This window comes from Aquarana catesbeiana, linkage group LG09, assembly GCF_042186555.1.
Source record: "Aquarana catesbeiana isolate 2022-GZ linkage group LG09, ASM4218655v1, whole genome shotgun sequence".
NCBI classification, from domain to species: Eukaryota; Metazoa; Chordata; class Amphibia; order Anura; family Ranidae; genus Aquarana; species Aquarana catesbeiana.
The window spans coordinates 209,769,427-209,781,579 of NC_133332.1; the positions used below are offsets into that span (position 1 = coordinate 209,769,427).

Genomic DNA, 12,153 nt, shown 5'->3' on the forward strand with positions numbered 1-12,153 from the left:
AATCCCAGTGCTGCAAATTTTTAACATTGTTTCTTTGTTTCTAACAGTTCCAGAAGAAGGTCAGCCCAGCCTTGGCTCAGATGCAGAAACGGTACAACCTCCTGACCAGCCAGGTCTTGGTAATCCCACCCAGACACAGGTGAGTTTGAACTGGCATTCTTGATGTGCAATTCCAGCTAAAATGTTATTCTTTAGTTTTAAGTTTATCAGAGAAGGGTTGGGAGCTCTCAGGGTTGTCTATGTTCCTGTTAGAAAGTGAGGAGAAATCTTCCTGTTGTGGTGACTGATGTCATTGTCACAGAAATTGAGTGGATCTCTCTCTAAAGTTGACATGGCAACATAAATCTAAATTATGTTCTAATCCTCCCACATTCTATGAATAAAATAAAAAAATATTTTCCACTGAGGGACACAGGCATTCAAAACAGTTGGGTTATACTCCCACCTACACAAGGCTGGGACACTGGCAAACAGAAAACTGCAGCAGGTCACAGTTTTATGCTGATGTCCTAGAAGGTTGAACACCCTTTTCTCAAATCTGCTGACAAAAATCCAGATCTCTTTTTGCTAACCTGTTTTCTCTTAGTGGATTTTTTTTTTTGCTTTGCATCTTCAGTCAAGATTCCTTGCTACATCGTTGTTGGAGCTGGTCTCTATATAGCAGATGAGTGGATCAGCATTTCCTCAGCACTATCTTTGGAGACTGTTCCCAGGCTCCTCTAGACTAGATGTGCACAGCTAGCCCAGGTGGTGACCTTCAGACGCGGCTCTTCACTGTGGTGCTCTATAGTCCTGCATATACTGTGCTAGCCATGAAGGGCTTTCCAGGTCCAAGGCCAAACCGTGACACTGTCTCAGGAGACTCGAGTAAGGTAATTTGGACTAAATGGGAGGTGCCTCTGAGCACCGTTTCCCACCACCCCCAGTTTTACTGCGGTAAGTGTTAGGAACTGACATCCACTGGGTGGAGCGACACATGCTTCGCCCTTTCTCTCATTCAGCCTACAGAGGGCACCATCCTGCTGCTGCTCCTTCTCATGAAGCACCGTGTGGATCTCTTGTCTTTTTTCACTGCCTGCCTACAGTGACTTGGTCACTTCCAGTTACCTTAACCCTGGTTCACACCAGTGTGGCTTTGAAATCTTGCCACTTCAGAGAGATTTCAAAGCTGCACATCAGTGCGATTTGCACCTGCGACTTCATTTAACAGAAGTCTATGCAAGTTGCTATGAAATTGGAAAAAAGTAGTGCAGACATTAGACGTGGCAATTTAAATGGTTCCGTAGCCAGCAATGGGTTGAGACTTGTCCTGCAATTTGGAGCTGTCCAATCGCATGACAAATTGCATCGGTGTGACCCGGAGCTTATTCCCTCATCAGCACCAGCTGCCTGGGTCTAGGAGTAGCTGAGTCCTCGTCCCAATCTGGTACAGCTGCACGGAAGCAGCTAAGGAACAGAAAAGACAGTCTAGCTTCCATGGGTCAGTCCATACTTTCTTAGTGGTTCTTTGAGTGGTTACCTGGTATCTGCTAAAGGAACTACCTCCTTTAATTTAGAACCTAAACAAAAAGTTCCATCCTAGCACTAGAGTTCAAAGAGTCTTTAAGAGCAAATGAGAACACAATAAAAGTTCCACTAAAGAGAAGTCTGATCCTGTAGGATCAAGACGAACTTTCCAAGTCCCTAAAAATTAACCAAGGAAGGGGTCAACTCAGTGTAGTGTGCACTGTGTCGTGCTGCTCCATCGACCAGCGGGAAGACTGACAACTGCAAAAATATAAATAGAGAGACAGTGCAACACAGTTTAATGATTAGAGATAAAAAAAAAAGTGATAAAGTATCGCTGTACACTCACATTGTGTTCGATAAACAAGCGCATCTGTGACAAGCTTTAGTGGCTCTCCGGCATGAGGGGCTCCAAGTTGCGTGCTGACCGCGCTCCTGGGTGGGCTGGCAGTCAAAAGTCTTCCATGTATGAGTGTGCACCCACCGACAAGCTGCACGAGCTGCCCGCTCACAGTAGAGACCTCTAATGGCAGGGAGACTCGTGCTGAATGCACGTACACGTAATACAGCTGGTGAATGATGCTAAAGGGCGTTGTCTCCTTCAGGTACACATTGTGTTCTCAAGGGGGCGCTTAAATAGTATCATTCATGTTAATTTGAAAGGCAACTTGGTATACAATCATAATGTATATCCCATATCACGGCATGACAATCGTTTTTTGCACACATCATAGAAAGGGTTTGTGATACGGAATGTGCATTACGATTGTACACCAAGTTGCCTTGCTAATTAACAGCTATGTGCTCCTTGTGGAAGCATTTTGTCTGAATGGGTTATTAACCCCACGAATGATACTATTTAAGGGCCCCCTTGAGCACACATGGTAGACCTGAAGGAGGCCCGCCCTCTGAAACACGTCATAGCAACCTTCAGCATCGTTCACCAGCTGCGTGTACGTGCATTCAGCCCGAGTCTCCCTGGCATCAGAGGATCTCCGCTGTGAGCGGGCGGCTCATATGCAGCTTGTAGACAGCTGCACGCTCATACATCGGGGACTTTAGACTGCCAGCCCGCCTTGGATCCAACTTGGAGCCCCTCATGCCGGAGAGCCACTACAGCTCGTCATAGATGTGCTTGTTTATCAAACACAATGTGAGTGTACAGCGATACTTTTACATTTTTATCTATAATCATTAAATGGTGTTGCACTGGGAGATGGTGCGCTCTGTCTCTCTATTTATATTTTAATTTAGAACCTGACACCCCTAATATAAGGTCTTCTTTAGGTCAGTCAGGTGAGTCCTCCCCATGTCACCAGGAACCTTCATGTCCACTATTTGCCTGTACATGCTCAGTTATCGGGACATACTGCCCACAGAGGCTCTAGGTGCGCTCCAGTGCTATTCACTGCAGAGTCTGTCTCTGACCCTCCAGAGGCCTTGGATCAAGCCGGGCATTTCTTTCCCCTTCACTATCTTTTGACTCGAATTAAGCGTCCCAACACTCTCTCTTTTTCTGAAAAGACTGTTTCTCTTTTGTTCATTGGAGGACATACAGCTCTGCTTTTTAGATCATGACTAACTTGAGTATGTCGCCACCTGTGGTTGGGCACTAGCTGATGGTGACCAAAACTCCTTCCACAGCTGTGGACAACTCCATTATTAGCCTAGTGTTTCAGTTGGAATCTTAATGCAGTATTTTCAATTTTTCAGAAACTGCCCTTCATGAGTAATGGAGAGATCGCGCTGCTGACGACTCTTTAGAAATTGTCGCAGAAAGTGGCTTTTCTAGTGTCCTCACATTGACACTCAGGGTATCAGAACTGGACCCCACCCAAGAGTCTGGCTGAAATTTTCCTCATGGTGTTGGGGAATAAAACTGTGGTCTTTTCCCACTGTCAATACACCGGTGGTCCACCTTAACTGGAATACCACTAGACTGGTTAAATGGGTGCTTACCTTTCAGGATTCCATTGAGTCTCTCCTAAATCCCAGTTTGAATTTACCGGTCTGGCCACAAGTTCTATAATGACGGTGTCCTTGATCTCTCAGACCATCTCAGAATGGGTAAACTCTCAACATCATCCCTCCGCCGCTGAGGAGATCCTTGTTTTAAAAAAAAAAAACAAAAAAAAAAACAGATGGAACAAATGCCTGGAGCCTTCTGCAGTTGTGATAGCTTGCTACAAGCATGCAGACTTATGTCTCTCATGTTGTCTTTGTGGCTGGGACGCTGATGCTGCATCCAAGGACTACCTGACTCAACCATCAACCATATTTGGACCTGATCTTGACCCCATAGTTAGCAATGCTACCGGTGGCCACCGTGTGCTTCCATTGTCAACACAGAAGGTCTGTGGAGGGGATAGAGCAGGGGTAGGCAACCTCGGCCCTCCTTTGAAACTACAAGTCCCATGAGACATTGCAAGACCCTAACAATCACAGGAATGACTCCTAGAGGCAGAGGCATAATGGGATTTGTAGTTTCACCACAGCTGGAGAGCCGAGGTTGCCTACCCCTCGGTTAGAGGGATCCCATCCTTCTGTCATCTTCTTTGGCAGAAGGTACTCGTAGGCCTTCAGAGCCTGGTTCCCATTCAGGTTACAGGACCTAAACCTAAAGATCAGCAAACCCCTCTGAAAAGCCTTCCTTATCAAGGTATAAGTGGGGGCTGACTGTGCATCCGGACTAGTCCTTGGGTAGTTTGCCTTTTCAGCATTTGGATGCAGAGGACACCTTGTTTGGCCCACAGACTAACCCCTTGTTCCTGAGACCTTATCAATTTGCTCCTCACTATCACTCTTGTGCTGCTTCTGCACAAAATAATGTAGTTTCCATAGTGCATGATGGGACTCCTTGCCTCCTGTCCAAGTGGTTTAGTAGTTGTACCCTGTCTGGACACTCGCTCTCTTCCGCAGGAGGATCATCTGTCCTTGGGTTCCGTTAAATATCCAGTGGTACAGAGTACCCCTCAGCATCCCTTCTCTTTAGATGGACTTCCTGACCTACAAGGTTGACCCATACCAACCCTGGCAGTCCCTTACCTAAACAAGTACCAGGCTCCACAGCATCCCTCAAAGGCAACTACTACCTCTGTTTTTGGGCCTTGTGTTCACCCTATTGTCCTTTCTGGACTACCTTGAAGAGTCAGGTTTTTGGACCCTTGCACTGGCTACCATTCTAAAGGGCCTAACGCCTGCAAGATTCAGCCAGATAGGGTCTCACAAATGTTTTTTGTTGGTAGCTACCTGGCATTAGTGGGCAAGGCTTTTCAGCTTAAAGGGGAAAAAAGTACATACTCTCTATGCTGCAGCAATGAGGTGATGCTGCAGCTGTCCTCCGCTGACTCTGAGCCCAAGAACTGAGTGATCACATAACCACTGATCACTCAGTTCTCAGTCAGCTATGAGCAGAGAGCGGTGACGGTCAGTCACCACTCTCTGCTCTGCACCTCCAGTGCTCACTGCGGTGTGCCATGCATAAGAGGAAAGCACAGCTGACTTTGGCTCTTAGCCGAGCGCTGAAAGCCAAAGCCATTTATCAGTCGGGAAGCTGGGTGGATTCCAACAATATGCCTGGTGTCCTTCCAGAGCCTGCAGCAGCTCTGTGACATCAGCCGACACCAGGCTTTAGCTCACTGTCAGCTGATTCTAGATCTCAGGAGTTCAAAAATAAGTGCACTCCTGTGACTCAGAAGAGATTTATGACCAAAACAGCTTTGATCTCCCTTGCCTCAATGGTTTTCAGTCCTTCTCAGCTGCCCTCTATTGCTACGGCGCTGGGCTCTGAGCCTGTCTTTCTCATGTCAGATCCCAGGCCCTGGCATGACCCATCAGTCTCTTCAGGTGAGTAGGGTGGGCTGTCCTGCCCTGGGGGAACACCACTTGCATGGGGAATAGGGGGTCCTCTTTGCAACAGGACAAGTAATCTGGTCCCTATGCTGAACAATGAGTACTTTTTTTTTTTTTTTTTTTTTTTTTTGTCTGCCCCGATGCTTCTAAAGAAAATTAATTGGAATCTTGCTCTCATGCTGTGGGGTTGATTTTCTAAAGACAAAATAAGGCTGTTCACTTTGCAAGGGAACTTTCCCTTCTCTTAGTGAAGCGCTGCTGGCTTACATCATCCTGTCATGTACAAGCAAAAATACTGTTTTCATATATGCTTTGCATGTAATATGTAATAGTCTGCACATGAATTAGTGAATGTATTGAAAATTCCCTTGCAAAGTAAACAGCCCATTTGCCTTTAGGAAAATCAAAACCTATGCCTAAGCTGAATCATCATTTTATTTTCATGACCCTTCAATGTTTGAATAATAATTTTCATTTGACCCAGTCGTGTTTTTTTTTCTCAGTTTTTAAGTACAACCTCTGGAGCTGATCTGCCACCTTCAAACTCAGAGGACTATCCTTCTGGAGAGGTATGCTCTAGATTTTTCACACTGGTTCTGAAATCATCTAACCATCTTCATGTAACCTAATGAGTCTTTAACACTCTGACTCATTAACAAATACATGACGAGCAATCACTAGAGGAATAAGCAATGCATCCCTTATTGTATTAGATTGCCTGCTCTTGTGTGAAAGCCATTTTCTGCTATCAGACTCACAAAATATCCTTACATGTACATGGATAGTATGCTTTGCAAAGGGGGTGAAGATACAGCGAGGTTTTCCCTCTATTAATGCCACTTTTCAGCCACATGCTTTCCCATGTGCCCATATATTAAAAATGGCCTTGCAATTTTATTTTTAATCCTCATAATATTTTTTAGCCATAGATTTCTCTGTTATATGGTCTGCAATAAAGGTGTATTTGTGAGTATGGAAATTTGGGAGCTGCCACTGTCGTATTCAAAGGTGCAAACTCCCAGGCAGTCATCGGTGTTTTGCCATCCCAGAACAAGCATGCTGCCAGTGAACCTGAAATGCTGCTTTTTGCAGGTCAGTTACTCAAGTTATGAAGCCAGGATCAAGATGACCATGCCTGAACATACACCTTTACAAACAAGTCAGCAATGTGATCTTTCATGTTTGTTTTACAGAAGAAAAAATATTTTGAAGATTTCTCCCCAGAAGCTGCTGTAAGCTGCAGTGTTCAGTGCTGGCAGTTCAGTAGCTCTTTTTCTTCTTCCTCTTCTTCCTCTTCCTCCTCCTATGCACCTCTTTTGTAAGACATAGCCAGCTATTTAAATGTCCAAGATCTTCCTAGCGGTAGTTGCCTGCTGTAAACATTTATACAGTATGCCAGAAACAGCCCCCCCATTACTTGTGTCTTGCTGACTTAAAGTGGTTGTAAACCCTTTACAACCAGTTTATACTACAGGCAAGCCTATAATTAGACTTACCTGTAGCTACACTGTATATCTCCTAAACCTGCACGGTTTAGAAGATATCCCTGTCTTTGCTTGTGCCGTCATCAGCACATGTGCACATGTGCCGTTACCGACGTCATCGTGGCTCCAGCCAATCACACTACCGGAGCCGCGATACTCCCCCGGAGAGATGTCGGCCGCTGGAGCGGTGAACGAGGACTGCTGCGGGGGCTTCAATCTCAGGTAATTCATAATGAGCTAGTATGCTGTGCATACTAGCTCATGATGCCTTTATGCCTTTGTCTTGCAGTTTTTTTTTTTTTTTTTTTTTTTTTAGGAATTTTTTAAAAGGGTTTACAACCACTTTAAGGGCTAGGTTCTTCTTTGTTCACCTTCTTTTATCATTCTAAAATCCAGCTCCCCTATGTACCGAAATATAATTTAATGTACTTATTTTGCAGAAATAACAGAACTTCTACACATGCTTACCTCACTGTCCTTATGGCTGTTTGAAAACACTTCTCTATTACTTCTGCTATACTTCCTGGGCAGACTATAGGACATGTGCACACAGGAAGGAGTTGGCCAGCTGATCTCATTAGCACACATCCTGCATCATCTACCCTCCTACCTACCACCCATTTCCAGGTGCATATTTTTTAAATGAAATGCAATCAATCAGTGACCACTGTTCTCACTAAATACAAACCCAGGCATCGATTTGTTTTTTTTATTTAGTTTAAAAAAATAAATTACGTTAACTTCTATCTTGCATACATTTTTTAATTTGTCAGTGTGCTGAGCGGTCAGATAACATGTGAATAGAGCTGTAGTACTGAAAACAGGAGAAGTGTCTCATGGGTTCTGTAAAGCTCACCATGCACTAAACAATCTGATTGTACAATCTCCTTTAGAACTTCCATCAACTATGTAGTGCCTGTCTGATTTGATACAGAGTGAATGGATCGATAAGTGGGTCCTCTTATTCCATAGTTTTGGTAAATCTAAAGCAAATTGTACAGAGATTGTACAATCAGATTGCATAGTGCAGGAATCTTCAAACTACGGCTCTCCAGCTGTTGCGAAACTACACATCCCATGAGGCATTGGAAAACTCTGACATTCAGACATGACTAGGCATGATGGGAATTGTAGTTCCTGAACAACTGGAGGGCTGTACTTTGAAGACCCCTGGCATAGTGTATAGCCATCTATATACAAGTACATGGATGGGAGTGGACGGAAACACTCAGCTGTCAAGCCCCGTTCATATCTCTACGTCGCTGGAACTTACATTCACATATGTGGGGGGTTTTTTTGGGGGGGGGGGGGGGGGCGGCATTTTAGAGCATTTTCACTTGTCACGCATCCACCTGGATGGGCTGCCCAACAAGAAACAATCGCCCCAAAAAGGCTCCAGAACTTTTTTTTAGAGCGGATCTTGGTGCGTTTTTTACCGTGATTTCTGGTGCAGAGCATTTCTAAACTGTAAGGCAAAGCGCAGATTTTTAGTGCTGTTGGCTGTCTTTTTTTTCTTAGGAGAGTGCATGTGATTAGCACAGGGCCAATCAGTACTGTCCAGACATGTTCAGACAGAGGATCAGGGGGGAATATAAACTCCTACAAGCTTTAACCAGAACCTGATAGAAGTCACAAGGCTGCTATGTACTGCTGATGAGAAAAGGTATTTAGCAGTTTATATTTACTAAAATAATTGCATTCCATGTTCTGTGTACTGTGGGTGACCAGATATGGTGAATGCAGGTTCTGGGTTTAGTAGCACTTTAACCACTTAAGCCCCGGACCTTTTGGCTGGCCAAAGACCAGAGCACATTTTGCGATTCGGCACTGCGTCACTTTAACCAACAATTGTGCGATGTGGCTCCCAAACAAAATTGACGTCCTTTTTTTCCCAAAACGGCTTTCTTTTGGTGGTATTTGATCACCTCTGCGGTTTTTATTTTTTGCGCTATAAACAAAAATAGAGTGACCGTTTTGAAAAAAGCACATTATTTTTTACTTTTTGCTATAATATCCCTAAAAAAAAATATACAAAAAAACATTTTTTTTCCTCAGTTTAGGCCGATACGTATTCTTCTACATATTTTTGGTAAAAGAAATCACAATAAGCGTTTGGTTTGCGCAAAAGTTATAGTGTCTACAAAATAGGGGTTAGTTTTATGGCATTTTTATTAATATTTTTTTTTTTTTTTTTTTTTACTAGTAATAGCGACGATCTGCAATTTTTATCGTGACTGCGACATTATGGCGGACACATCGGACAATTTTGACACATTTTTGGGACCATTGTCATTTTTACAGCGATCAGTGCTATAAAACTGCATTGATTACTGTAAAAATGTCACTGGCAGTGAAGGAATTACCACTAGGGGGCTAGGGAGGGGTTAAGTGTGTCCTAGGGAGTGATTCTAACTGGGGGGGGGGGGGCTGTGTGTGACACATCACTGATCATAGCTCCCGATCACAGGGAGCTATGATCAGTGACACTGTCACCAGGCAGAACAGGGAGATGCTTGTTTACATTAGCATCTCCCCGTTCTTCAGCTCCGTGAGACGATCGCGGGTATCCCTGCGGACATCCAGTCTGCAGGACCCGCGAACCTGCTCAAGGCAGGGTCGCACGCGCCGCTGCCGGCGCGCACGCGACCACACGGCAGCAAATTCAAAGGGACATACCTGTACGCCCATTTGCCCACCTGTGCCATTCTGCTGACGTAAATGTACATGCGGCGGTCGGCAAGTGGTTAAGGTAGAAAGCAAAAACTATTCCTGTGTACGTATTTAGTGAGAACAGTGATTACTGATTTGATTTTCAGCTGGTAAACTTTCCGGTGTCATTGACCTATAGTGTGTCCAGGAAGTAAGGCAGAAGTAATGGAGAAGTGTTTTCAAACAGCCATGACGACAGTGAGGTAAGTGTGTGTAAAATAAATGGAAAGCTTTGTGTTTTCTGCAAAAGTACATTAATGTCATATTGGTACATAAAGGAGCTGGAATTTAGAAAAAACAAAGGTGAACTTAGCCTTTAATTTAACTTTGTTATGAGGAACCTGTTTTATGGGCTAAGCCCTGTCCCACCTGTTTTCTCCTTGTTTAATATGAGTGTTATTGGGAACTAAATTGGATTTGGAATGACAGCTGGTTAGGACTTAACCTAAATGTTCAGAGCAGAGTTTTCTTACTAAGAAGAGTAAAGCAGACACCCCGATAGCTGCTCTGGGCAATTTTTTTCATTTTTAATTCTTTATTTTACATTTATAAGAGTACATACAGGAGATGAAATCTCAATAGGCAAGCACTTTACAATATACATACAATCGGTCAATTCTTTTTAGTTTTAATGCTTCATACACATGGGCAAAAAAATAAACGAAGCTTTTAGAAGCATTTTTCTTTTTTTTCTTTTTTTTTTTTTTTTTTAAGTTTTTGAATGCAGCTCTGTATTAGCATGTGTTAATGCACGTTGTGGCATTTATTCTATTTCAATTTCTATTTTAGAGCAGTGCAAAAAAAATCCCCAAACCTGCATTCAGAGAGAAGTGTACTGACATAGTTTGCATGTCAGTACACACGCATAATTGAATTTCTAGAGTTTAGAACAAATGTATATTGTAGCCACTGAATTAAAGTTATGTGCATGAATGCACGTAAATATGCACCGGACCAAGCATTTTTTTTTTATGCTTGATTTTTGTGCCAGCTACTGACAGAATATATGTAAAAAAGTATACTTCCAATGGCCACATCCGTAATACTATAGAACAAAGTATGAGGTGGATAATTTAGGTGGCATTTTTCTGTTTTTAAGTTTTGACTTGTATTGGGATGTATCCTTTTAACTTTTTTGTAATAAAGTTATTTTTATATATTTGTGTTTCTTATGCTGAGCTGATAAGTCTGACTTTTTTAGGAGGGGGGGGGAGGTTCCCACCTCACTTGTTTAGCTACTGGCAGAAAGATCCAGCATAAATAGGATTTTTTAAATATACCCATGTGCATACAGCCCTAATTTTTAAAATGGCAAATTAATTCTGTTTAGGCCATTTCACGTTGTACTTTTATTGAAAACCTATAATCTGTCAAATAACTTATTCGATACCCCCAGCGTGTCAGATATTTTTTAAGGCGTCAGATAGCCAGAGGCTTTGTGTTCAATACGAAATAATGCAATGCTGGTTTTTGTTTCTGCTCGTGTATCATATTTTTGCAGTATTGCGATTGATTTGAAAGCCTTGGAGAATGTGTAATGCAAAGCTACAAACTGCATGATCATTTCTTGTTTTTTATTTTTTGTTTGTGTGTGTGTGTTTTTTTTTTTTTTTTTTTTTGCTTATTTTTTTGTAGCTTTCTCGATCTAGTTCTCTGAGTTCCTTATCTCGAGAAGTAAGCCAGCATATGAATCAGGTACCAGCAGCTGGCCACCACCTTTTTGTGTTCTCCTGCAATAGTTATGCACTTTTTTTCTATATATTTTTTCACTAATTATGCTTGCAATGTACTTGCAACCATTCCTAACCTGTTTTAGGTGTAAGGGAACCAGTTTCAGTCTCCAAACTATAATGTGGTATTAATATCTTACAGTTTCAGACTTTAAAAAAAACAAAAAAAAAACACCTTTACTCCTTTTTTCAATTTAAAGCTAAAAATCCTGGCTAATAGACATCACAATATGTTTGCTATTACGTTTTGAGGTCCTCTAATTTCGTTTGCCTAAATAAATGTCTAAATTCTACTTATTTTAAAATTTTTGTAAAAGGACATCTGTGGTTTATTTATTTTTTTATTATCTGTCTCCTAATTGGCAAAATTTCTACTTCCTACCCTGGTGACACTAGGAACATGAGAGAGTTCATGTGTCACCAAGACCAGAAGGAGAATCGGAAGATCAACTTGACGTGTAGTCTAGCTACAGCCACTCAAATTTTAAAAATGTGCTTTTATTTCTTTTTCTGCTCCCATCAGAAAGAAATGCTACGACTACATGTCCTTGTGAAGCCCTTTCACTAGGCCGGGAAGTCAGGCTAAACCTCCCCACATGGGCAGTGATGATGATATAAAAAATTGCAAAGATTCTAACCCTTCCTCCTCCTGTATCGAATTTGTGGGAGAAGCAATTTAACACTGTCGGCCATGTAAAACATTCAGGCAGCCGCATCTTCCCACTGCACGAGTGTGACCGTAGCCATTTAACCTTGTTTACTGGTTCATCCCTGCAGTTTAGAGGAGGTGCTTGGTTAAGTATCCTCTATTTAAAACTGGTATTGTAAATGTGTATATTTTCACAAGCCACCAACCATGCTTCAGGAGGAAG

General features: G+C 42.6%; 1 protein-coding gene across 5 annotated transcripts in view; it reads left to right on the forward strand.

The window, feature by feature from the left end:
- The window catches only part of SEC16A (SEC16 homolog A, endoplasmic reticulum export factor), a 123,575-nt gene that overhangs the window by 106,265 nt on the left and 5,157 nt on the right, over nt 1–12,153 (forward strand). For 3 of the 5 annotated variants that reach the window (XM_073599616.1, XM_073599618.1, XM_073599620.1), the window contains 3 exons: nt 48–139; nt 5,862–5,927; nt 11,187–11,246. In XM_073599616.1, coding sequence (XP_073455717.1) covers nt 48–139; nt 5,862–5,927; nt 11,187–11,246 — 218 coding nt within the window. The remainder of the gene's footprint in view (nt 1–47; nt 140–5,861; nt 5,928–11,186; nt 11,247–12,153) is intronic. The other 2 variants (XM_073599617.1, XM_073599619.1) reach the window with 2 other exon arrangements.